The sequence below is a fragment of the Drosophila rhopaloa genome, unplaced genomic scaffold, assembly GCF_018152115.1.
Source record: "Drosophila rhopaloa isolate 14029-0021.01 unplaced genomic scaffold, ASM1815211v1 contig_3, whole genome shotgun sequence".
Classification (NCBI taxonomy): Eukaryota; Metazoa; Arthropoda; class Insecta; order Diptera; family Drosophilidae; genus Drosophila; species Drosophila rhopaloa.
Window position 1 is genome coordinate 26,086,768 of NW_025335123.1, and position 27,970 is coordinate 26,114,737.

The following is a 27,970-nucleotide window of genomic DNA, read 5'->3' on the forward strand; positions in this document are numbered from 1 at the left end:
AACGAATATAATCCAAGTAAACTACAACCTTTGTATAAGTTTCATATGAGTCTTTACCAATTAAATTGATGATAAGTTTGGATTTTATTTTTATAGTTTGGCACATAATTACGACTATTTTCGTATATATTAAGTATTTACTAGCATACATATGTTGGCCCTTTTTAACCATTTGTTCATAAGATGTGGGGAACCAACCACATTTCAATATTAACTAGTGATATATATTTGTAGCTCCCAGGTTACTTCACTTCAGCAATTATTTTTTATTTTATGACTTACAAATCGCTTATTAATCAGAGCAGGGTACGTGTACTATCAGTTGGCTTTCCATTCTTCTCAAAGCACTGCACTTTTAACCTGCCTGGAATGAACTTCCCCTTCCACTCGAAAAGCTCGCACCATCCACCACCCATCAGGCGGCCCCAATCCGCGGGCCAAGGCGAAGGGGTGGAGCGCAAAGACGGGGACTGGGACACAGTGGCGTCTCTGGCATTAGGCACAGATGGGGCTCGAATCCCGCTTTCTGCCGCCAGCCGGTTTCGCGTTCGCTCTCGCGCTCTCTTTTGGCACCTGTCGCTGCCACTCTGTCTTGGCTAACTTCTTCGGCTCACGACAGTGTGCTGCTGCTGCTGTTTCTGCTGCTTTTGGCAAAGCCGCCGCTGCCGTGGGCACGTTTTGAGCGGCGAGCGTTCAATTCGCTGCCAGCCGTCGAAAAGAACGCACGCGAGTTTACTTCCCCCGGCTGTAAAAGGCAAAACACTATTCAACAAACTGTAGACTATAAAAGTCAAACTGATCAAAATCGAACATTGGAAATACGCGCGCGCGTGCGGTTTTTCAACGCAGTCAACGTCGCGATCATCTATTTAAATACATAAATATATTTTTTTTTTATTAATTTTGTTGCCTCAAGTGAATTGACAATGTGCAGTGCGTGATGTGTGGATTTTTTCTGCATCCAAATCTGCGAGACAAAACACTTGCAAAGTCGTAGTTCTCCGATCCAGATTCAAGTGCTGAAAAGCTGTCTCATTAGCAGTGCGTCACAATGTCCGCCAATAACCAAATCAGTGTCTTCATGGAGAAGATCAACCCGGTGAGTGTTAAGGGACCCTCTGTGTTGTTGCATTCTGTAGGTCTCTGGTTAGGTACAGGTAAAGAGTTCCTCTTTTCACGTACTACACGAACCCGAATGCTTCCTAGCTTTTTATGTTATGCAACTTTAATCGGAACCTTATTTTTATTTTTGTACATTTTTATATTGTGGAATAAATATGTTTTTAGGGGAATGCTAAACTTTGCTTTAGTTAATATTCCTCTGTAATTTAAATATTTTTCTAAATCTCCTCAAAGCGATTTAATAATTTCGCAGTTTTTGAAAAACTAATTGAGTATCATGTTTAAGCTAAATTATATTTTTAGACCCGTTATTCGTAGAATAAAAAGGTATATGATATTCGTTGGAAAGTATGTAACAGGTAGCAGAAAGCGTTTCTGCCCCTATAAAGTATATATTCCTGATCAGGTTCAATAGCCGAGTCGATCTAGACATGTCTGTCTGTCCGTCCGTATGAACGTCGAAGTTTTGTAATGCAGATTCTGGTTATCAGTATGCAGCGTAAGTTTAATTTTAAAAAATCCAGAAAAATTGGTTAGCTTCATTTTTAAAACCCTTCCTCTTTCAATTTCGATTGCACTCCCAAGCTAATACTTCAAGAAATTTATTGGGCATCCCTTTTTTGCTTAACAGGTTTTTTTATGCCAATTTCTGCACTCCTAATGTTTTCCCCCTGTGAAACATGAGGAGAGGGACAATAAAGGGGTCAGGGGAAAAGAGGCATAGAGAGGCAGCTCTCACCTGACCAACCATATAGCGTCATTTGCATTCAAAAGTGTCGCCTGGCCGCTTATAAATAAAATGAAATTGAAATTTTTGCGCCTCAGTTTTCCCAGTTGCTCCATCCATTCGCTGATGCTCGGATGCCCGGTTACGGGTATTCGACGCATTTTGATTGTGGAGAAATGAAAGTGAAATGCGCCCCAGCGAAATTAAGTGCCCATTGGCCGCCGTCCCGCTCACTCCGCCCCCTGATCGAGTGCGTCTCAATGAGCTTCAATTGAATGAGCTGACGAAATGCTGCGCACCGCATAACAAACAAAAAATAAAAATCAAACGTCGTTCGATGCAGCAAATTACATGGCGGGGCGTGCGGGGGAGCGGCACTGAAAGCGCGATGCAGCACAACTTCGGGCATTTGTGCAACAATAATTAATTATTAATAATTTTTGGTAGCCTTTTTGTGCGATTGTAGTAATGTTGATGAGGCTTTGGTGGTAAAAGCGCGGGGTGAGAGTTGAGCAATTTGTAATTGTTGGGTGCAACTCGAGGAGAGTGCTTTCCAAGTCTTTATTATTCGATAGCCTAATGACTCGATAATAGGGATCTGAACATAGCGGTAGTACAGGATATAGTATGTATTTAAAAAAAAATCTAAATTAAATTTAATTTAAATACTTAACTTTATTATTAAAGTTATTTATTATCCTAAACAATTATATCATATGTATATATGCAAGCCGAAGTTTATTTACCCTTAAGTTTATATATCTAAAGTTTTTTTCTGATTACTCTTTCGATCATTCCTAAGGCAGCTATAATATTTAGTCGTTCGATTTTTATAAAATGAAAACCGTACTTCTGAAACAGTTTTAAAGCTACCAGATGTATCAACTAATTGCTATAGTGTGCCGCCACTACTAGTTCTTCAGCCAGCATTTTTTATCTCCTGACGACTTTCGCTCACTGCTCCACCTTCATGATTCTCGATCAGAGGGGATTACGACTGGCCAATAACTAACGGCAAGTTCCGTTGTGACGTCAACTACCGCAATCTGCGCTAGAATTTGGCTGAGGAGCTTGCATAATCTGCATCTGCGTCTGACTGCAAGTGCGCCCAAACTGGATATCGAACTGGTTCGTCGTCTCTCATCTGGCCTGTAAGATTCTAGGCCTGCCAGACTGGCATTGGCCTAGCCCACGGAGTATTAAGTGGTTTTAAACGGCGTTAAGAAGGAGTTTTCAGCAGACGAACTTGATTCTCACGAGCATTCGAGTGCTCGTAAAATGTGGGCCAAGTCAGCCGATAAATGAGTAAATTATCTCAAGCGATGGCTTCACTACTTTTAATATGCAGATACAAGGCATATATAAATTAGGAGATTTTCAATGTGTTAAGAATCGAATAACAAACATTTAAATAGTTGTTCAGTGATGTAATCTTAAGTGATACAGCTGTATCATGCGGCGATTTAATCAATCTTTTGAGGTATAGATTTTTGAATTGATCGTATTATCTGTACTCGGATCTCTAGTTGTGTTCATATGTTGTTTTGCTTTTCCTATGCCCCAATAGAATATATGGTATAATCCGTAATCTATACAATAGGTAATCCTAGACAAACCGCCAAGGTTTTAAGGTCTCTCGTCAGTGGTGACCACATTAAAGAAAGCTGATTCCCGATAATTGAATCACATCGTTCCGTAGTTACGGGAAGCTCTGACCCATATAACTAGCATAGGCCTCGCGCATACTATATCCATTTTCGGAGTCCATATACGGAAGCCGTACAATGCTAATGAATCGCTGCGAAAGCAATCGAAACCAGGCACCACCAGCACATGACCAAAACTATACTGGAAAAAGTGGGTTCGGGAGGCGGGGGCACTTTAATAATTTCCTGTCTCTGGCTGATTTGCATGTGAAGACCCCACTCCAGCACAATCCAGTCCACTCGTACTTCGATTCAGAGACCACTCCACTTCAGCTGGCCGTCTTGTTTGACTTACTTATTCAAACCTAAAGCCAAAAGATAGAAAAGTATCTGCCTGTAATACGATCCATTTGCAGGCCACCTACGCGCCAAAACTTTCCAGAGTTTGTTAGAGATTGAAATTAAAATTTATGCGGACATGAACTAGCCGTGGCTGACCGGGCTAATCAACTGGAAATACATAATACGTTTGTTTTCGGCTTTTGGCAAGTGAAAGTGCGGTCTAGCTGACCAGTTGATAGCTGATAACGCATTTGCCTGTGCCTTGCAACACTTGCAATTTGGCAAATATATATAACAATGATAAAGCGCTAATTAGTCTGAATATTTACTGGTGGTACAATAATATATAATAGTTAGCCAGGAAAGTAAAACAAATAAAAACGAAAGAAATTGTCGAATGCATTAATTATTTAAAAAAAGTAAAAAAGTTCCAATTACTATTACACATACTTCTTTCTTTTAATAGACAAACCAACAATAACATAATTAAGCTTATTTAGTCACATGCATTTCTCTGTTTAAAGTGAAATAAGAATGTCTTTTCTCATTTGTATCTTAGTATTTGCTTATCTATTGTGATAAGATTTCCCGCTTCCGTTACTTCTGTCTCTCCTTCTCCCAGTTTTTTTTTGTTTTCATATCATTGTCAGTGTCAAATGAATGTAAACATGCAAAACGAGGCAAATAAAAGTATATTTTAGCAAAAGTTGGATAAGATAAAAATTTTAACCAAGGAGGTTGTCCCAGTTGATACCCGAGTTTTGGGATGTGCAGATGGAAATGGAAGTGGACGTGCAAGTGGAAGTTAAAAAGCCGCCCCGCAGAAACAAGGTGAGCCAGGGATTTTCGGAGAGATCGGAATGGGAAGGTGTCCGAGGTCAAGCTCGTTTTCCCTCACCCGCTGCACCCCTTGTGAGGAGGGGAATAACCACCGACAATTTTACACACTTTTCACCGACTCACGGTTGGCCAGGAGTCTCTTTGTCAGGCAAATTTCACCGATAAACAAAACATGAAATTGCAAACTTAATTTATGGCGCTAAACGGACGGACCAGCTGGATGGGGTGCTAGGAAATGCGGGACGGGGACCTCACGATCTATGCGATCTTCTGCTTTGTTTTCCCCTCTTTCGATAAACATTTTTACTTTCGTTTTCAATTTGTGTGTTTTGGGGTTTCGCTCAGATTCGAACCAAAGAGTTTCCCCCACAACCGCCAGCCTATAATCACAATAATCATGGTAAGCGGGCAGTCAGTCAGGCCAAAACAGGTTGCCGGCGGATGCCCAGTGTAGACTCGGATTTTTCGGATGCCGAACGAAAGTGAAAACTCCGCCAAGAAGCCAAGTTGGAGTCCACGTTCGAAATCAAAATTGAATTTAAATAAATTTCGTATGTTAATTGCAGCGCCCATAGTGGAATTCCCATCCCCAAACTGAAAACCCCCAGCTGAAACTGAAACTGTAAAATTCAAGTTTTCCTTATGTTTTTTTGCGAATGTTTTGGCGGCTTACTTAAATTAATGAGGGTCAAGATACTTCGGCTTTGCTTTCGATTTTCGGTAAACTCAGTTTTGCTTTCTACGGAGCGCAGAGAAATGGGAGATCAGTATTCAGCAATCGCCGATCGGATCGCAGTGATCGGAGGCACGTGTCAAACAAGTGAAGCTAATGAAACGCATTCATCCCATTTATTGAATCCGTGGAGAACAGTGTAGACCGATTGCAGTTTCGAGTGATATCCAACCTCCAGAAATGATGGATTCCCCTTCATCAAGGGAATATAAGAGGCTCGGTATATCTTATGTTCCCGGGGCAGTAATTTTTAATTATTTAATTATTTATTTAAATAATTATTTAATAATTAATAATTAGAACTACACTACACTTGCACTCACCAATTAAATGGTTAGTAATCAATTATTTCGGGCAGTAAGGACATTGTTTTATATAAAACAACAATTGTTTTTATACTTATTTCCTGTTGTTATACATTTTGGGGATACCCCTTAGTAAACGTGTTGAATTGCTAATTATTTTAGCAATCATTACTTTAAAATTTTCACTGAAAGAAATTATTGTTGTTTCATAGTTTTTAGAGTATCTTTATGGATAATAAAATCTTTTTCTAGCCGTGAAACAATCAGGGAATAAAGTTTTTACACCCTTGCAGAGCAGAGGATATTATAATTTCAGTAAAAAGTTAGTAATAAATCGGAACGAGACGGATTCGGCTTGCTAATAAACAACTCCCAGCAGTAATGATCTCACCTGTGGGTCATTTACGCGGTATTGAAGAGGTGCAAGCATCAATTATTTTGGCTCTTGCCCCCTATACCGCCTTCCGCGCCCTGGAAATTAAATGACCAACGCGAAGGTGAATTATCAACAAGAAACTACTTTTTGGCCGCTGAGCATGTGATTTTTCTTATTTTCGTTGCTTGAGTGAGGATGTCTCAGACTTTTCTTTCTGTTGTCCGTCTCGTTTTTGTTTGGCTTTTACCTCTTTGGCTTTGCATTGTTTTGAATTAATAATTTATACCGATATTTTATAATCACCCGCGGCGTACATCAATTGATTTACCGGATTAGCATACCGCTCCCTTCCACACCTCGCCATCTATATGTGAGTATAACCCAGTCAAACCGACTCTCTCGCGATATATGTGTGTGTGTGTGTGTGTCTGTGTCTGATCCGTCTGAATATCTCTTTTACTTTTTTCGATTATTCTCTTTTTTTTTGTATCAAGTTGATTTTGGTTGAAAAATTGTTTGCAATTTATGAAACGCGTTCGAGGAGCACAACAACAGTAGCAACAACGACGACGAAAGTAAAAGTTCAATTAAATAAAGATAAATTGCACAACAACTGTTGTTGTTGTTGTGTTTTTTTACTGGTTAACTTTTAAACCTTCAAAAGACTTCGATGTTTGCTTTACATAAGCTACCGAAATAAACATTTTCAAAATTCAGCGATATTTTTCAAGCAGAGACAATTATTGCGGAACATTGAAGTTGTTTTAGTTGAAGATCAGATCAATCTTAGATCATTTTTAGCATTTATTTTTATTTCAAAAAACAATGGAAAACTGGTGCAAGCTATATCGGTGCTCCTGATAGGAGTATCCAAGTTTTGCAAGCTCTAGCTTGTGGAATCCGCTAAATGGTTTCGTTAACTCTACTGAGAAAAGAATTTTGCACGATTTCGGCCGAACCTGCAGCTCCAACTATGTTGGTTACAGCTCTGACATCAGGCTTAAGTCAAGTTGCAAGAATGCGGAATAAATGTCATGATAAACATGAAACAAAACGCCAGAAAAAAAGGAAAATAGAAACACCCAGGCTGAAAGCTGCGAGCATGTATCTTATAGATATCGCCGACAGACTCATTTAGATATTGCAAACTGGTTTCCTTGTCCCTGGTGCGCAAAGTGGATCACTTGGGGGTGTACTGCATGACTCCAGCTGCATACCCATTAATAGGTGCTCCCCCGATGTGTACATATAGTATGCATGCCATAGAACCCAAATCGGATTGGCTATCGCCGAGAGCAGGCCTTAACTGGTTCGAAGTCGAAGCCATTGCGGAAAAATATGTGTTAGCCGGTTAATTAATTACTGCACTTTGAGGCCATTTCCCCCTGCCCTTCCCCGACTTGAATTTAGTAAAAGTCTCGAAGCCTTCGAAGCGACTTAAAGTTCTTCCGTCTTTTTCCGGAGTCTGAAGGCTTTTTCGAGTCCATCTGCTAATAGTCAAACTGAACCACTTCCCACTTCCCACTTGCCAGTTACTCGTACGGTCGTGCTGCGGTAACCCTCCGTTGGGCAATTAGGCCCATTATTGGTCTATAATTAGCCGCCAATACCAATATCTGCCGATGGGACACCCCGGGGCGCAGGCCCCTCCCCGAGCACATTGCGAGCGCACATTTCGTGGCCTCTTAAACTTTAAATGTCAGTCGTATTGCCAGTCCCAGATTTAGTTTCGGTTTCGCGAAAACTCCACTCATTGTCGGAGGCCCGGGTAAATGTCTCCTTGAAATGCTAAAGGCGAACTAAAATAATGTTAATCAAACCTGAGTTTATTTTGGGGGAAACAATTGGAGGTCGAAGTAACTTTCCTGCGGGAACCGTTCTATTATTGGGAGAGTGAGCAAAGGCAATATAATATATGTATACATATATAAAATATCTATTTAAGCCCTTACCGGCCTCTTCAACCTCCATTATTTTATAATAATTTCTTAATTGATGATCTATCTGAGTTGTACTTCCTATCATCGCAACTTCCTGATCCGTCTGCATTGTCTGTTTTATCTGCGCATTCTTATATACCAATTGCACTTGACTTTCCATTTAGGCAGCTGTCCATCCTCGATCCTCCATCCCGTCGATCAACCTCGACGACACTCATCATTTCACTTTACTTGGTTTTTTTTGGGGGTTGGTTTCGGTGGTGCGATCGTTGTAATCACAATTAAAAAGCACTTTGCCAATTCGCTAACCACTTGTTCGACAAGATGTTGATTGGGCCCTCTGTTTTTTGTAGCTGTTTCTCAGATAATTGTCAGCCAAAAGCAAATATCACGAAAAATAAAAAAAAAGCAAACGACGAGAGCTGACCGTTGACATGGTAAGGTGCTATGGGCGGGGGACAATGGGCAGGGCGATCGATCTTCGGTTGTTGCTGACCCGCAACGACCACCATCCAAAGCAACAACGCCTCGTACAACGGCGACAACTTTATTGGTGCATTTAGTGAAAGTTGATGCCCGCAGCAGGAGATGATCGCAGATCGTTGTTTCGTGAACACTTCCACTTTTTGCATACGTTTTTTTATACATTTTTCATTTTCCCCACTGCTGGCATTTAGCGAGTTTTCTGATATTTTCTTCAACTCATTTAAGTGGAAACTGCTGCACCCACCTCGCTCAAGGTACCCAAACTGTTGGCCATAAATTCTCAGCCTGACCAAGTTGCGAGAGTTTGGCTATTCGAGTAGAAATATCAACCGTTAGTTAAACCGAAATACCAACTAGCAGCGCAGTTTGCCGAAGTGTCTGTAAGTGAGAAGGGAGGAGGTAGTCGGTATTAGTAGTCCACTTTTGATGCGATCAAAGAGAAAAAGCCCAATAAGCCAGACAAGAATAAGTAGTCATCGCAAATGTCTCTTATTTTCACACAATAAATACAAAACAAAAATCGGCACGCTGCAAAAGAAAATGTTTGTGTTGACAAAAAGCTTAAATACTTTGGTGAAGCGGAACGATAGAGAATTTTCCAAAGTGTAGTTTAGTTAAATATTAAATTATTTTACTTCATAAAATTTAATATCGCGTCTTTCTTATACATCGTTAAAAGGTGTTTTTGTTTGACATTTAATATTAGCTGCAAGGCTTGCCGAAGTTTGCTTCCATTCTTGTTTCCCTATTCATTTTCGGATTGATAGAATTCAAGATAGGCATTAAGAAATACCCGAAAACATTTCAGTCATCGCCTTTTTCCGATTCCATGGGACTATTCGTTTTCCATTTTCCTCAGAGCAACATTCAAATGCTTATCGGGGGCCGAACGGAGACGGTGGGTGAAGAGGTTTAGCTTGTGCAATTTAGTATTAGCACCCGCATGCCTGATTACTCGATTACATTTACCTGTTTTCGTTTTTATTCCTCTATGCGCCGAGTTGTTGAATTAAATTTCAGAGCTTTGCTACCCTGAGTTTCCATTGTTTTTGTTTTGCGGTACTGCTAATGTTATTGTTGCATGTAAACAATACCTTACAACACCTTCACCACGGTCCACCGCAAGCGTTGCCTATTGCTAATGTTATTATTTAATGGCTGACTTTCGTTGTGTCGTTTTTACCATCAATCGGCCACAAAAATATAAAATAATCGCACCTAATGAGTAATAGCACCAACAAATTTATTGTCCGACCGACTCGCTGCGACTTCCCGAAAGTATCTGCATCTGCGACTGTTCACTTATGTATCCTATGGATCGCCACCGCTGTGTGGGCTGAAACTCGCAGGTATTTTGTGGGGAGCTAGTTTCGCCTTTTTTCTCTGGGACTTAATAATCATTTACGAGGCCTTTGCACTTGGCACTTACACTTTTTGGTTACACTTTCTGGCTGCGTATGTTTATGACAGAACTGCCTTATGTCCCTAAGGAAACTGGAGAAGAGATTAAATAAATAAATATTTTAGGATACCTGATAAGATCGGCATATACTAGAGTCCGTTATGATGAAATAAGCAGTAAAAATAAAATGAAGAAACATGTCTATTATTTATTTTGTTTTTAGACCCTTTGCCTGTTAATAACCATGCTCTTGTCATGTAACATTTGTTATCTAGTATCTCTAAGCTTAAGCTCTGCGGAATCTTCCACTACGCCTTATCTAAGGCAACAAATATTGAGACCTCCTTATCGCAGCTGTCACGACAAAAACGTTAATTGTCGCTGCGAAGGTAGAATAATGAGCAACAACTGCACATCGAATGCCCAAAATGTTGGGCACCGAAGACTTCGTGTCCCCGTAAATCCCTGATCGCTTTCGTTAGTTGCTCATAATCTTTGCACTGTGCGACACGGCCGAAATTGCAATAGCAAGTGCTTAGCTGTCGGCGGCGGGGAAAGCAGGCAACGCTGCGTATGATTGATGTCTGCTCAGCTGCTCCACCTCCAGCGCCTGGAACGTACCGATAATTAACCAGGCGTTCACTTCGCAAAGTGCATCAAAAGTGGGTAAAGATGCGCTTATGTTGATGCTGAGGCTGCGCTGTGCAAAAACAGGAAAATTTCTGCTGCCAGCTCTGTGCGCGCTTTCGCATGTTTTCTTTATTTTGCTGGCATGCGGAAAATAAGTTTTCATTTTTGTTTTTATTTTGAGTGCAGATTGATGGGTTTGCGGTCGTTCAAGCAAAGGGCAGCGCAACTGTGGGATAAACTGTAGAGTTGGATCGATCCCCGCCGGTTCCGCGGACTAAGATCCATAATCGCTAATACTTCCTGGCCCCCGATGCCAGTCGTCGCCGTCGTCGTCGTCACCCATTTGCCTCACTTCCATTTCACTTTCAGCCTTATAAAGTTATTACGCGACTCCGTTCACCGGGTGAGTTGATGGGTGTACTCGGAAGTGCATTTTTACCAGCTGCGGGGGCGTGGCTGCGGCAGGTGTAAAAAATGCGAATGCCTCAGTCATCAAAAATTAGGCTAAACCGAAGCGGAATGCAAGAGAAAGGGCAACCCAGGAAATGTATTCCAGATAGGTATATTAATCGAAATTTGAAAAAATGTAACAAACCGGAAATCTGAGTTTGCTTCATTGAAATCGAGCTCATGTTTATAATAATAATTTTAGTGAAGCACAAAAATTGGTTCCTCTTGATATAAGGAAAATTGCTTTTTAGTTTTTTTGATCTTATTTTCCTTAAGTTGAATTTATTTCAGTTTACATTTTAATTCAGATGATTCTTGTGCTTGTCTTATAAGCTCAATAATCTCTCAGTTTCAATTAATTTTTTCTAAGATGGCTTTGCCAGAATACATACCTTTTATTTTTAAATATTATATAAAATTCGTTTAAAAAACACGTTCACATTAAAATTTATACAGTTGAAAATAACTAGTAGCCATACAGCTCGCCACAATATCTTGTAAATCATGCCATACTACCACCAAATTAATTCCTTTAAGCACTTAGTTCCGCCGCCGAACGGACTTTTTGAGACCCTCAATGAATATTCGCCAAACATTAATTATGTAGATTTGAGGACCCCGAAAAAGGAAGAAAAAATAGTGGGCGACCAGGAATTGGCCTTCTTTTTTCTAACGGAAGATATAACGAAACCAAAAGCGAAGAAATCCTGCACTTATGGCGAGCACTGTTTAGCCCGCCCTCTCATTCCGGTGACAGTCAACTGGGACAACAGCTGTGTTACCCCAACAATTGCTCCCTGCCTGGGTCTTTGGAATGCCCTCCTTAGGTTCAGCTTCAACTTCCTGGGCATTTTTCAAAATGAGTGCGATATGAGCGACGGACGATGCTGGGCTTCGGGAATCGAAGACTAGCACCTTTTTTCTACAACAAAAGGATCTACTTACAATCCAAGTCATTGCTAACATTTTTTATAGAAAGTATTCCATAAAACTACTGTAGGAATAAGCCTAATTGAATTGTTTATTGGTTAAGTCAGAAAAGCGCGGATTTCTTTACCCACACAGCAGATTGGTGGCTGCGACCCAGGTGCATGTAGTGATGGAGACTGGGACGGAGTCTGTCTGCTGTAACACGAACTGAAAACCTAAGACTGAAACTTTACTATTGACCTAATTTAAGATGCCGACGACAGCAGCGAAGACAAGACAAAAGACAGATCAGAGACCTAGACAGAGGCTGTCATAGCAGCTGGCTTCAGGCCTAATTGGCAACTGGGACATCTGCATCCGAAATGATCCACCTGAGGCGCTGCGTGAGCACGACTATAGTAGAGCAGGCCAAGCGAAAACTGTTTCTACCTCAAATTAAAGATAATAAAGCACACAAAAAAATGAGAACCCACTGCATTGGGCATGGAAAGGGAGAACCATTGTTTGGCATCCGAATTGAGGACTTTAAGTTCAAGATCACTCATGTAAATATTTATGACAGAAAAGGGAGAACTGGGCTAAATCTAATTATTCGGCCTTGAATAAATCTATCATTCGCTGAATTAACCATTGAGTATGAGGGTTTTCAAACAAAATTGAAATTCAACCATACCAAATATCAATTACACTCAGTATTAAATATAATCCTTTGGTGCCTGATGTTGAAGCTAGAATGCCGGGCGGCCAAACCTGTTCGCTGATTGATGGCTGTTGATTGGGCACTCGCTTTGACATATCGAGAAATAAGCAGCGCCAGCACAAGCTTACACAATTCATTGAGCAAGACGCGCGAATTCCCAGAGATTCCAATTCAAATACCAATTCCAGACTGACTACAAATCGAATTCCACTCTCTTGGAACGGGCGAGAGGCAGGCGTAATGAAAGCTAATTAATAAGCCATCATCAGCATAATGTGGTGGGTACTGCTACCCCTGCCCCTTCCCTCATTACGTCTTCAGTGGGGCCAATGGAAACGCCATTGAGTGTATGGACTGTGTAGTGTGCCATGCGATTACAACTCACTACTTACAATTTGCATAACAAAGGGAAAGCCAAAGCCGAACTCAACTCCTCTCAACTTGAATTAAATCTCGGTTCTGGGGCAGTTGCAACTCGGATCGTAGACAGACTTATGACAAATACAACAACTTGACAACAGTTGTAAGTTGTTTCTCGGTTCGTTTATTCGCCCACTTGCTGCCGCGAACATAAACCCAAACCCACGAAAATCCACGAAACGAGATAAATGCATAGCTCGGATGAAATGCCGCAGAATATGTTGATTTCTGCTCTGAACCTTGTGGGTATTATGTCTAATAATAATATTTGAAGTGGCCTCTGATGTCAATATAATCAGTAAGAATAAGAGATGCAATATCCGGTTTAATTAGACGCTTGCAGAGTGCATTATAATTTCAGTCAAAAGATTTCACCGCAGTAAAGAGTAAATTTGCGATAAACTATATACATTCTTGAGAAGTATTACCAAGCGAGGTTGGTGGTTGCTTATAATTCGGAACAGAGCGGATCGGACTACTTTATATCTTTGTTGTTTCTTAACATACATCCAAATATACTTCGTGTTAAAATATACTATTAACAGTCTCAGATTTTCGGCAGAGTTAGCTGCCATATTAGCGATACCAAAAGTAATTGGAAAATCGACTCAGCTTCATTGTTTTTAAGCATCGAAATTGTAATATAGAATAAATATTTACTTCTGAGTGCAGAACTTTATAAAATTTAATCTGATCTAAATACCTCAAAATACTTGTGATTCGATTCTCTAAAAATTTGCATTCGAAATTTTCAATTTAACGTTAATCAAATTTTATACCCATTTTCATGATAGTTATTTCTAATTTTCCGATGACTTGTTTAACGTTGACCCAAAATTGGTCTTCTAGAGTTTATAACTTTACTAAATTTAATCCGATCTTAAAGTGGCATACCTCTAAAGACTTGTGATTTGATCCTCTAAAAATCTGCATTTACAATTTTTAATTTAACGTAGATAAAAGTGTTGAACCTTTTCATGTTAGTTATTTCTGATTTTCCGATGACTTGTTTAACGTTGACCCAAAATTGGTCTTTGTGAGTCTATAACTTTACCAAATTTAATCCGATATTAAAGTGGCATACCTCTAAAGACTTGTGATTTGATCCTCTAAAAATCTGCATTCAAAATTTGTAATTTAACATAGATTAAATTTTTGACGCATTTTCATGTTAGTTATTTCTGATTTTCCGATGACTTGTTTAACTTTGACCGAAAATTGGTGTTCGAGAGTCTATAACTTTACTAAATTTAATCCGATCTTAAAGTGGCATACCTCTAAAGACTTGTGATTTGATCCTCTAAAAATCTGCATTCAAAATTTTTAATTTAACGTAGATCAAATTTTTAAACCATTTTCATGTTAGTTATTTCTGATTTTCCGATGACTTGTTTAACTTTGACCCAAAATTGGTGTTCCAGAGTCTATAACTTTACTAAATTTAATCCCATTTTAAATTGGCATACCTTTAAAGACTTGTGATTTGATCCTCTAAAAATCTGCATTAAAAATTTTTAATTTAACGTAGATTAAATTTTTGACGCATTTTCATGTTAGTTATTTCTGATTTTCCGATGACTTGTTTAACTTTGACCCAAAATTGGTCTTCGTGAGTCTATAACTTTACCAAATTTAATCCGATCTTAAAGTGGCATACCTCTAAAGACTTGTGATTTGATCCTCTAAAAATCTGCATTCAAAATTTTTAATTTACCGTAGATCAAAATTTTAAACCATTTTCATGTTAGTTATTTCTGATTTTCCGATGACTTGTTTAGCTTTGACCCAAAATTGGTGTTCGAGAGTCTATAACTTTACTAAATTTAATCCGATCTTAAAGTGGCATACCTCTAAAGACTTGTGATTTGATCCTCTAAAAATCTGCATTCAAAATTTTTAATTTACCGTAGATCAAATTTTTAAACCATTTTCATGTTAGTTATTTCTGATTTTCCGATGACTTGTTTAACTTTGACCCAAAATTGGTGTTCCAGAGTCTATAACTTTACTAAATTTAATCCCATTTTAAATTGGCATACCTTTAAAGACTTGTGATTTGATCCTCTAAAAATCTGCATTAAAAATTTTTAATTTAACGTAGATTAAATTTTTGACGCATTTTCATGTTAGTTATTTCTGATTTTCCGATGACTTGTTTAACTTTGACCCAAAATTGGTCTTCGTGAGTCTATAACTTTACCAAATTTAATCCGATCTTAAAGTGGCATACCTCTAAAGACTTGTGATTTGATCCTCTAAAAATCTGCATTAAAAATTTTTAATTTAACGTAGATTAAATTTTTGATTCTAATTTTTGAAATCTAAAGACTTGTGATTTGATCCTCTAAAAATCTGCATTCAAAATTTTTAATTTAACGTAGATCAAATTTTTGACCCATTTTCATGTTAGTTATTTCTGATTTTCCGATGACTTGTTTAACTTTGACCCAAAATTGGTGTTCCAGAGTCTATAACTTTACTAAATTTTATCCCATCTTAAAGTGGCATACCTTTAAAGACTTGTGATTTGATCCTCTAAAAATCTGCATTAAAAATTTTTAATTTAACGTAGATTAAATTTTTGATTCTAATTTTTGAAATCTAAAGACTTGTGATTTGATCCTCTAAAAATCTGCATTCAAAATTTTTAATTTAACGTAGATCAAATTTTTGACCCATTTTCATGTTAGTTATTTCTGATTTTCCGATGACTTGTTTAACTTTGACCCAAAATTGGTGTTCCAGAGTCTATAACTTTACTAAATTTAATCCCATCTTAAAGTGGCATACCTCTAAAGACTTGTGATTTGATCCTCTAAAAATCTGCATTCAAAATTTTTAATTTAACGGTGATTAAATTTTTGACGCATTTTCATGTTAGTTATTTCTGATTTTCCGATGACTTGTTTAACTTTGACCCAAAATTGGTCTTCGTGAGTCTACAACTTTACCAAATTTAATCCGATCTTAAAGTGGCATAACTCTAAAGACTTGTGATTTGATCCTTTAAAAATCTGCATTCAAAATTTTTTATTTAACGTTGATCGAATTTTTGACTCATTTTCATGTTAGTTTTTTTCAAGTTTTCGGTGAGTTGCATAAATGCTAACCAAAGTGCACTTCCAGAGTCTATAACTTTTACAAATTTAATCCGATTTAATCATACCTCTAAAGACTTGTGATTTGATCCTCTAAAAATCTGCATTCAAAATTTTTAATTTAACGTAGATCGAATTTTTGACCCATTTTCATGTTAGTTATTTCTGATTTTCCGATGACTTGTTTAACTTTGACCCAAAATTGGTGTTCCAGAGTCTATAACTTTACTAAATTTAATCCCATCTTAAAGTGGCATACCTCTAAAGACTTGTGATTTGATCCTCTAAAAATCTGCATTCAAAATTTTTAATTTAACGTAGATTAAATTTTTGACCCATTTTCATGTTAGTTATTTCTGATTTTCCGATGACTTGTTTAACTTTGACCCAAAATTGGTGTTCCAGAGTCTATAACTTTACTAAATTTAATCCCATCTTAAAGTGGCATACCTCTAAAGACTTGTGATTTGATCCTCTAAAAATCTGCATTCAAAATTTTTAATTTAACGGTGATTAAATTTTTGACGCATTTTCATGTTAGTTATTTCTGATTTTCCGATGACTTGTTTAACTTTGACCCAAAATTGGTCTTCGTGAGTCTATAACTTTACCAAATTTAATCCGATCTTAAAGTGGCATACCTCTAAAGACTTGCGATTTGATCCTCTAAAAATCTGCATTCAAAATTTTTAATTTAACGTAGATCAAATTTTTGACCCATTTTCATGTTAGTTATTTCTGATTTTCCGATGACTTGTTTAACTTTGACCCAAAATTGGTCTTCGTGAGTCTATAACTTTACCAAATTTAATCCGATCTTAAAGTGGCATACCTCTAAAGACTTGTGATTTGATCCTCTAAAAATCTGCATTCAAAATTTTAAATTTACCTTAGATCAAATTTTTAAACCATTTTCATGTTAGTTATTTCTGATTTTCCGATGACTTGTTTAACTTTGACCCAAAATTGGTGTTCGAGAGTCTATAACTTTACTAAATTAAATCCGATCTTAAAGTGGCATACCTCTAAAGACTTGTGATTTGATCCTCTAAAAATCTGCATTCAAAATTTTTAATTTAACGTAGATTAAATTTTTGACGCATTTTCATGTTAGTTATTTCTGATTTTCCGATGACTTGTTTAACTTTGACCGAAAATTGGTGTTCGAGAGTCTATAACTTTACTAAATTTAATCCGATCTTAAAGTGGCATACCTCTAAAGACTTGTGATTTGATCCTCTAAAAATCTGCATTCAAAATTTTTAATTTAACGTAGATCAAATTTTTAAACCATTTTCATGTTAGTTATTTCTGATTTTCCGATGACTTGTTTAACTTTGACCCAAAATTGGTCTTCGTGAGTCTATAACTTTACCAAATTTAATCCGATCTTAAAGTGGCATACCTCTAAAGACTTGTGATTTGATCCTCTAAAAATCTGCATTCAAAATTTTCACTTCAACGTTGATCAAATTTTTGACCCATTTTCATGTTAGTTATTTCTGATTTTCCGATGACTTGTTTAACTTTGACCCAAAATTGGTCTTCGTGAGTCTATAACTTTACCAAATTTAATCCGATCTTAAAGTGGCATACCTCTAAAGACTTGTGATTTGATCCTCTAAAAATCTGCATTAAAAATTTTTAATTTAACGTAGATTAAATTTTTGATTCTAATTTTTGAAATCTAAAGACTTGTGATTTGATCCTCTAAAAATCTGCATTCAAAATTTTTAATTTAACGTAGATCAAATTTTTGACCCATTTTCATGTTAGTTATTTCTGATTTTCCGATGACTTGTTTAACTTTGACCCAAAATTGGTGTTCCAGAGTCTATAACTTTACTAAATTTAATCCCATCTTAAAGTGGCATACCTTTAAAGACTTGTGATTTGATCCTCTAAAAATCTGCATTAAAAATTTTTAATTTAACGTAGATTAAATTTTTGATTCTAATTTTTGAAATCTAAAGACTTGTGATTTGATCCTCTAAAAATCTGCATTCAAAATTTTTAATTTAACGTAGATCAAATTTTTGACCCATTTTCATGTTAGTTATTTCTGATTTTCCGATGACTTGTTTAACTTTGACCCAAAATTGGTGTTCCAGAGTCTATAACTTTACTAAATTTAATCCCATCTTAAAGTGGCATACCTCTAAAGACTTGTGATTTGATCCTCTAAAAATCTGCATTCAAAATTTTTAATTTAACGGTGATTAAATTTTTGACGCATTTTCATGTTAGTTATTTCTGATTTTCCGATGACTTGTTTAACTTTGACCCAAAATTGGTCTTCGTGAGTCTACAACTTTACCAAATTTAATCCGATCTTAAAGTGGCATAACTCTAAAGACTTGTGATTTGATCCTTTAAAAATCTGCATTCAAAATTTTTTATTTAACGTTGATCGAATTTTTGACTCATTTTCATGTTAGTTTTTTTCAAGTTTTCGGTGAGTTGCATAAATGCTAACCAAAGTGCACTTCCAGAGTCTATAACTTTTACAAATTTAATCCGATTTAATCATACCTCTAAAGACTTGTGATTTGATCCTCTAAAAATCTGCATTCAAAATTTTTAATTTAACGTAGATCGAATTTTTGACCCATTTTCATGTTAGTTATTTCTGATTTTCCGATGACTTGTTTAACTTTGACCCAAAATTGGTGTTCCAGAGTCTATAACTTTACTAAATTTAATCCCATCTTAAAGTGGCATACCTCTAAAGACTTGTGATTTGATCCTCTAAAAATCTGCATTCAAAATTTTTAATTTAACGTAGATTAAATTTTTGACCCATTTTCATGTTAGTTATTTCTGATTTTCCGATGACTTGTTTAACTTTGACCCAAAATTGGTGTTCCAGAGTCTATAACTTTACTAAATTTAATCCCATCTTAAAGTGGCATACCTCTAAAGACTTGTGATTTGATCCTCTAAAAATCTGCATTCAAAATTTTTAATTTAACGGTGATTAAATTTTTGACGCATTTTCATGTTAGTTATTTCTGATTTTCCGATGACTTGTTTAACTTTGACCCAAAATTGGTCTTCGTGAGTCTATAACTTTACCAAATTTAATCCGATCTTAAAGTGGCATACCTCTAAAGACTTGCGATTTGATCCTCTAAAAATCTGCATTCAAAATTTTTAATTTAACGTAGATCAAATTTTTGACCCATTTTCATGTTAGTTATTTCTGATTTTCCGATGACTTGTTTAACTTTGACCCAAAATTGGTCTTCGTGAGTCTATAACTTTACCAAATTTAATCCGATCTTAAAGTGGCATACCTCTAAAGACTTGTGATTTGATCCTCTAAAAATCTGCATTCAAAATTTTAAATTTACCTTAGATCAAATTTTTAAACCATTTTCATGTTAGTTATTTCTGATTTTCCGATGACTTGTTTAACTTTGACCCAAAATTGGTGTTCGAGAGTCTATAACTTTACTAAATTAAATCCGATCTTAAAGTGGCATACCTCTAAAGACTTGTGATTTGATCCTCTAAAAATCTGCATTCAAAATTTTTAATTTAACGTAGATTAAATTTTTGACGCATTTTCATGTTAGTTATTTCTGATTTTCCGATGACTTGTTTAACTTTGACCGAAAATTGGTGTTCGAGAGTCTATAACTTTACTAAATTTAATCCGATCTTAAAGTGGCATACCTCTAAAGACTTGTGATTTGATCCTCTAAAAATCTGCATTCAAAATTTTTAATTTAACGTAGATCAAATTTTTAAACCATTTTCATGTTAGTTATTTCTGATTTTCCGATGACTTGTTTAACTTTGACCCAAAATTGGTCTTCGTGAGTCTATAACTTTACCAAATTTAATCCGATCTTAAAGTGGCATACCTCTAAAGACTTGTGATTTGATCCTCTAAAAATCTGCATTCAAAATTTTCACTTCAACGTTGATCAAATTTTTGACCCATTTTCATGTTAGTTATTTCTGATTTTCCGATGACTTGTTTAACTTTGACCCGAAATTGGTCTTCGTGAGTCTATAACTTTTACAAATTTAATCCCATCTTAAAGTGGCATACCTCTAAAGACTTGTGATTTGATCCTCTAAAAATCTGCATTCAAAATTTTTAATTTAACGTAGATCAAATTTTTGACCCATTTTCATGTTAGTTATTTCTGATTTTCCGATGACTTGTTTAACTTTGACCCAAAATTGGTGTTTTAGAGTCTATAACTTTACTAAATTTAATCCCATCTTAAAGTGGCATATCTAAAAATCTGCATTCAAAATTTTAAATTTACCTTAGATCAAATTTTTAAACCATTTTCATGTTAGTTATTTCTGATTTTCCGATGACTTGTTTAACTTTGACCCAAAATTGGTGTTCCAGAGTCTATAACTTTACTAAATTTAATCCCATCTTAAAGTGGCATACCTCTAAAGACTTGTGATTTGATCCTCTAAAAATCTGCATTCAAAATTTTTTATTTAACGTTGATCAAATTTTTGACTCATTTTCATGTTAGTTATTTTCAAGTTTTCGGTGAGTTGCATAAATGCTAACCAAAGTGCACTTCCAGAGTCTATAACTTTTACAAATTTAATCCGATCTTAAAGTGGCATACCTTTAAAGACTTGTGATTTGATCCTCCAAAAATCTGCATTCAAAATTTTTAATTTAACGTAGATCAAATTTTTGACCCATTTTCATGTTAGTTATTTCTGATTTTCCGATGACTTGTTTAACTTTGACCCAAAATTGGTCTTCGTGAGTCTATAACTTTACCAAATTTAATCCGATCTTAAAGTGGCATACCTCTAAAGACTTGCGATTTGATCCTCTAAAAATCTGCATTCAAAATTTTTAATTTAACGTAGATCAAATTTTTGACCCATTTTCATGTTAGTTATTTCTGATTTTCCGATGACTTGTTTAACTTTGACCCAAAATTGGTCTTCGTGAGTCTATAACTTTACCAAATTTAATCCGATCTTAAAGTGGCATACCTCTAAAGACTTGTGATTTGATCCCCTAAAAATCTGCATTCAAAATTTTAAATTTACCTTAGATCAAATTTTTAAACCATTTTCATGTTAGTTATTTCTGATTTTCCGATGACTTGTTTAACTTTGACCCAAAATTGGTCTTCGTGAGTCTATAACTTTACCAAATTTAATCCGATCTTAAAGTGGCATACCTCTAAAGACTTGTGATTTGATCCTCTAAAAATCTGCATTCAAAATTTTTAATTTAACGTAGATTAAATTTTTGACGCATTTTCATGTTAGTTATTTCTGATTTTCCGATGACTTGTTTAACTTTGACCCAAAATTGGTCTTCGTGAGTCTATAACTTTACCAAATTTAATCCGATCTTAAAGTGGCATACCTCTAAAGACTTGTGATTTGATCCTCTAAAAATCTGCATTCAAAATTTTAAATTTACCTTAGATCAAATTTTTAAACCATTTTCATGTTAGTTATTTCTGATTTTCCGATGACTTGTTTAACTTTGACCCAAAATTGGTGTTCGAGAGTCTATAACTTTACTAAATTTAATCCGATCTTAAAGTGGCATACCTCTAAAGACTTGTGATTTGATCCTCTAAAAATCTGCATTCAAAATTTTTAATTTAACGTAGATCAAATTTTTGACCCATTTTCATGTTAGTTATTTCTGATTTTCCGATGACTTGTTTAACTTTGACCCAAAATTGGTGTTTTAGAGTCTATAACTTTACTAAATTTAATCCCATCTTAAAGTGGCATACCGCTAAAGACTTGTGATTTGATCCTCTAAAAATCTGCATTCAAAATTTTAAATTTACCTTAGATCAAATTTTTAAACCATTTTCATGTTAGTTATTTCTGATTTTCCGATGACTTGTTTAACGTTGACCCAAAATTGGTCTTCGTGAGTCTATAACTTTACCAAATTTAATCCGATCTTAAAGTGGCATAACTCTAAAGACTTGTGATTTGATCCTCTAAAAATCTGCATTCAAAATTTTAAATTTACCTTAGATCAAATTTTTAAACCATTTTCATGTTAGTTATTTCTGATTTTCCGATGACTTGTTTAACGTTGACCCAAAATTGGTCTTCGTGAGTCTATAACTTTACCAAATTTAATCCGATCTTAAAGTGGCATACCTCTAAAGACTTGTGATTTGATCCTCTAAAAATCTGCATTCAAAATTTTTAATTTAACGTAGATCAAATTTTTAAACCATTTTCATGTTAGTTTTTTTCTGATTTTCCGATGACTTGTTTAACTTTGACCCAAAATTGGTCTTCGTGAGTCTATAACTTTACCAAATTTAATCCGATCTTAAAGTGGCATACCTCTAAAGACTTGTGATTTGATCCTCTAAAAATCTGCATTCAAAATTTTCACTTCAACGTTGATCAAATTTTTGACCCATTTTCATGTTAGTTATTTCTGATTTTCCGATGACTTGTTTAACTTTGACCCAAAATTGGTGTTCCAGAGTCTATAACTTTACTAAATTTAATCCCATCTTAAAGTGGCATACCTCTAAAGACTTGTGATTTGATCCTCTAAAAATCTGCATTCAAAATTTTTAATTTAACGTAGATTAAATTTTTGACCCATTTTCATGTTAGTTATTTCTGATTTTCCGATGACTTGTTTAACTTTGACCCAAAATTGGTGTTCCAGAGTCTATAACTTTACTAAATTTAATCCCATCTTAAAGTGGCATACCTCTAAAGACTTGTGATTTGATCCTCTAAAAATCTGCATTCAAAATTTTTAATTTAACGGTGATTAAATTTTTGACGCATTTTCATGTTAGTTATTTCTGATTTTCCGATGACTTGTTTAACTTTGACCCAAAATTGGTCTTCGTGAGTCTATAACTTTACCAAATTTAATCCGATCTTAAAGTGGCATACCTCTAAAGACTTGCGATTTGATCCTCTAAAAATCTGCATTCAAAATTTTTAATTTAACGTAGATCAAATTTTTGACCCATTTTCATGTTAGTTATTTCTGATTTTCCGATGACTTGTTTAACTTTGACCCAAAATTGGTCTTCGTGAGTCTATAACTTTACCAAATTTAATCCGATCTTAAAGTGGCATACCTCTAAAGACTTGTGATTTGATCCTCTAAAAATCTGCATTCAAAATTTTAAATTTACCTTAGATCAAATTTTTAAACCATTTTCATGTTAGTTATTTCTGATTTTCCGATGACTTGTTTAACTTTGACCCAAAATTGGTGTTCGAGAGTCTATAACTTTACTAAATTAAATCCGATCTTAAAGTGGCATACCTCTAAAGACTTGTGATTTGATCCTCTAAAAATCTGCATTCAAAATTTTTAATTTAACGTAGATTAAATTTTTGACGCATTTTCATGTTAGTTATTTCTGATTTTCCGATGACTTGTTTAACTTTGACCGAAAATTGGTGTTCGAGAGTCTATAACTTTACTAAATTTAATCCGATCTTAAAGTGGCATACCTCTAAAGACTTGTGATTTGATCCTCTAAAAATCTGCATTCAAAATTTTTAATTTAACGTAGATCAAATTTTTAAACCATTTTCATGTTAGTTATTTCTGATTTTCCGATGACTTGTTTAACTTTGACCCAAAATTGGTCTTCGTGAGTCTATAACTTTACCAAATTTAATCCGATCTTAAAGTGGCATACCTCTAAAGACTTGTGATTTGATCCTCTAAAAATCTGCATTCAAAATTTTCACTTCAACGTTGATCAAATTTTTGACCCATTTTCATGTTAGTTATTTCTGATTTTCCGATGACTTGTTTAACTTTGACCCGAAATTGGTCTTCGTGAGTCTATAACTTTTACAAATTTAATCCCATCTTAAAGTGGCATACCTCTAAAGACTTGTGATTTGATCCTCTAAAAATCTGCATTCAAAATTTTTAATTTAACGTAGATTAAATTTTTGACCCATTTTCATGTTAGTTATTTCTGATTTTCCGATGACTTGTTTAACTTTGACCCAAAATTGGTGTTCCAGAGTCTATAACTTTACTAAATTTAATCCCATCTTAAAGTGGCATACCTCTAAAGACTTGTGATTTGATCCTCTAAAAATCTGCATTCAAAATTTTTAATTTAACGGTGATTAAATTTTTGACGCATTTTCATGTTAGTTATTTCTGATTTTCCGATGACTTGTTTAACTTTGACCCAAAATTGGTCTTCGTGAGTCTATAACTTTACCAAATTTAATCCGATCTTAAAGTGGCATACCTCTAAAGACTTGCGATTTGATCCTCTAAAAATCTGCATTCAAAATTTTTAATTTAACGTAGATCAAATTTTTGACCCATTTTCATGTTAGTTATTTCTGATTTTCCGATGACTTGTTTAACTTTGACCCAAAATTGGTCTTCGTGAGTCTATAACTTTACCAAATTTAATCCGATCTTAAAGTGGCATACCTCTAAAGACTTGTGATTTGATCCTCTAAAAATCTGCATTCAAAATTTTAAATTTACCTTAGATCAAATTTTTAAACCATTTTCATGTTAGTTATTTCTGATTTTCCGATGACTTGTTTAACTTTGACCCAAAATTGGTGTTCGAGAGTCTATAACTTTACTAAATTAAATCCGATCTTAAAGTGGCATACCTCTAAAGACTTGTGATTTGATCCTCTAAAAATCTGCATTCAAAATTTTTAATTTAACGTAGATTAAATTTTTGACGCATTTTCATGTTAGTTATTTCTGATTTTCCGATGACTTGTTTAACTTTGACCGAAAATTGGTGTTCGAGAGTCTATAACTTTACTAAATTTAATCCGATCTTAAAGTGGCATACCTCTAAAGACTTGTGATTTGATCCTCTAAAAATCTGCATTCAAAATTTTTAATTTAACGTAGATCAAATTTTTAAACCATTTTCATGTTAGTTATTTCTGATTTTCCGATGACTTGTTTAACTTTGACCCAAAATTGGTCTTCGTGAGTCTATAACTTTACCAAATTTAATCCGATCTTAAAGTGGCATACCTCTAAAGACTTGTGATTTGATCCTCTAAAAATCTGCATTCAAAATTTTCACTTCAACGTTGATCAAATTTTTGACCCATTTTCATGTTAGTTATTTCTGATTTTCCGATGACTTGTTTAACTTTGACCCGAAATTGGTCTTCGTGAGTCTATAACTTTTACAAATTTAATCCCATCTTAAAGTGGCATACCTCTAAAGACTTGTGATTTGATCCTCTAAAAATCTGCATTCAAAATTTTTAATTTAACGTAGATTAAATTTTTGACGCATTTTCATGTTAGTTATTTCTGATTTTCCGATGACTTGTTTAACTTTGACCCAAAATTGGTCTTCGTGAGTCTATAACTTTACCAAATTTAATCCGATCTTAAAGTGGCATACCTCTAAAGACTTGTGATTTGATCCTCTAAAAATCTGCATTCAAAATTTTAAATTTACCTTAGATCAAATTTTTAAACCATTTTCATGTTAGTTATTTCTGATTTTCCGATGACTTGTTTAACTTTGACCCAAAATTGGTGTTCGAGAGTCTATAACTTTACTAAATTTAATCCGATCTTAAAGTGGCATACCTCTAAAGACTTGTGATTTGATCCTCTAAAAATCTGCATTCAAAATTTTTAATTTAACGTAGATCAAATTTTTGACCCATTTTCATGTTAGTTATTTCTGATTTTCCGATGACTTGTTTAACTTTGACCCAAAATTGGTGTTTTAGAGTCTATAACTTTACTAAATTTAATCCCATCTTAAAGTGGCATACCGCTAAAGACTTGTGATTTGATCCTCTAAAAATCTGCATTCAAAATTTTAAATTTACCTTAGATCAAATTTTTAAACCATTTTCATGTTAGTTATTTCTGATTTTCCGATGACTTGTTTAACGTTGACCCAAAATTGGTCTTCGTGAGTCTATAACTTTACCAAATTTAATCCGATCTTAAAGTGGCATAACTCTAAAGACTTGTGATTTGATCCTCTAAAAATCTGCATTCAAAATTTTAAATTTACCTTAGATCAAATTTTTAAACCATTTTCATGTTAGTTATTTCTGATTTTCCGATGACTTGTTTAACGTTGACCCAAAATTGGTCTTCGTGAGTCTATAACTTTACCAAATTTAATCCGATCTTAAAGTGGCATACCTCTAAAGACTTGTGATTTGATCCTCTAAAAATCTGCATTCAAAATTTTTAATTTAACGTAGATCAAATTTTTAAACCATTTTCATGTTAGTTTTTTTCTGATTTTCCGATGACTTGTTTAACTTTGACCCAAAATTGGTCTTCGTGAGTCTATAACTTTACCAAATTTAATCCGATCTTAAAGTGGCATACCTCTAAAGACTTGTGATTTGATCCTCTAAAAATCTGCATTCAAAATTTTCACTTCAACGTTGATCAAATTTTTGACCCATTTTCATGTTAGTTATTTCTGATTTTCCGATGACTTGTTTAACTTTGACCCAAAATTGGTGTTCCAGAGTCTATAACTTTACTAAATTTAATCCCATCTTAAAGTGGCATACCTCTAAAGACTTGTGATTTGATCCTCTAAAAATCTGCATTCAAAATTTTTAATTTAACGTAGATTAAATTTTTGACCCATTTTCATGTTAGTTATTTCTGATTTTCCGATGACTTGTTTAACTTTGACCCAAAATTGGTGTTCCAGAGTCTATAACTTTACTAAATTTAATCCCATCTTAAAGTGGCATACCTCTAAAGACTTGTGATTTGATCCTCTAAAAATCTGCATTCAAAATTTTTAATTTAACGGTGATTAAATTTTTGACGCATTTTCATGTTAGTTATTTCTGATTTTCCGATGACTTGTTTAACTTTGACCCAAAATTGGTCTTCGTGAGTCTATAACTTTACCAAATTTAATCCGATCTTAAAGTGGCATACCTCTAAAGACTTGCGATTTGATCCTCTAAAAATCTGCATTCAAAATTTTTAATTTAACGTAGATCAAATTTTTGACCCATTTTCATGTTAGTTATTTCTGATTTTCCGATGACTTGTTTAACTTTGACCCAAAATTGGTCTTCGTGAGTCTATAACTTTACCAAATTTAATCCGATCTTAAAGTGGCATACCTCTAAAGACTTGTGATTTGATCCTCTAAAAATCTGCATTCAAAATTTTAAATTTACCTTAGATCAAATTTTTAAACCATTTTCATGTTAGTTATTTCTGATTTTCCGATGACTTGTTTAACTTTGACCCAAAATTGGTGTTCGAGAGTCTATAACTTTACTAAATTAAATCCGATCTTAAAGTGGCATACCTCTAAAGACTTGTGATTTGATCCTCTAAAAATCTGCATTCAAAATTTTTAATTTAACGTAGATTAAATTTTTGACGCATTTTCATGTTAGTTATTTCTGATTTTCCGATGACTTGTTTAACTTTGACCGAAAATTGGTGTTCGAGAGTCTATAACTTTACTAAATTTAATCCGATCTTAAAGTGGCATACCTCTAAAGACTTGTGATTTGATCCTCTAAAAATCTGCATTCAAAATTTTTAATTTAACGTAGATCAAATTTTTAAACCATTTTCATGTTAGTTATTTCTGATTTTCCGATGACTTGTTTAACTTTGACCCAAAATTGGTCTTCGTGAGTCTATAACTTTACCAAATTTAATCCGATCTTAAAGTGGCATACCTCTAAAGACTTGTGATTTGATCCTCTAAAAATCTGCATTCAAAATTTTCACTTCAACGTTGATCAAATTTTTGACCCATTTTCATGTTAGTTATTTCTGATTTTCCGATGACTTGTTTAACTTTGACCCGAAATTGGTCTTCGTGA

The 27,970-nt window shown here is 34.9% G+C and overlaps 2 protein-coding genes across 3 annotated transcripts in view; both read left to right on the forward strand.

Moving 5' to 3' along the window:
- The first annotated feature begins 690 nt into the window (after positions 1 to 690).
- The window catches only part of LOC108052942 (disheveled-associated activator of morphogenesis 1), a 45,021-nt gene continuing 17,741 nt past the window's right edge, over positions 691 to 27,970 (forward strand). The window contains exon 1 of one of the 2 annotated variants that reach the window (XM_044460988.1): positions 691 to 1,099. In XM_044460988.1, the coding sequence (XP_044316923.1) occupies positions 1,052 to 1,099 (48 nt within the window). In that variant the 5' untranslated portion in view covers positions 691 to 1,051. Of the gene's footprint in view, positions 1,100 to 4,612; positions 4,669 to 27,970 lie in introns of those variants that run through there. The other variant, XM_044460987.1, reaches the window with a different exon arrangement.
- LOC108042911 lies at positions 11,103 to 12,260 on the forward strand. Its single transcript, XM_017121402.1, has one exon. It carries the CDS (start codon positions 11,504 to 11,506, stop codon positions 11,909 to 11,911), a length of 408 nt encoding a protein of 135 aa, XP_016976891.1. The 5' UTR covers positions 11,103 to 11,503; the 3' UTR covers positions 11,912 to 12,260.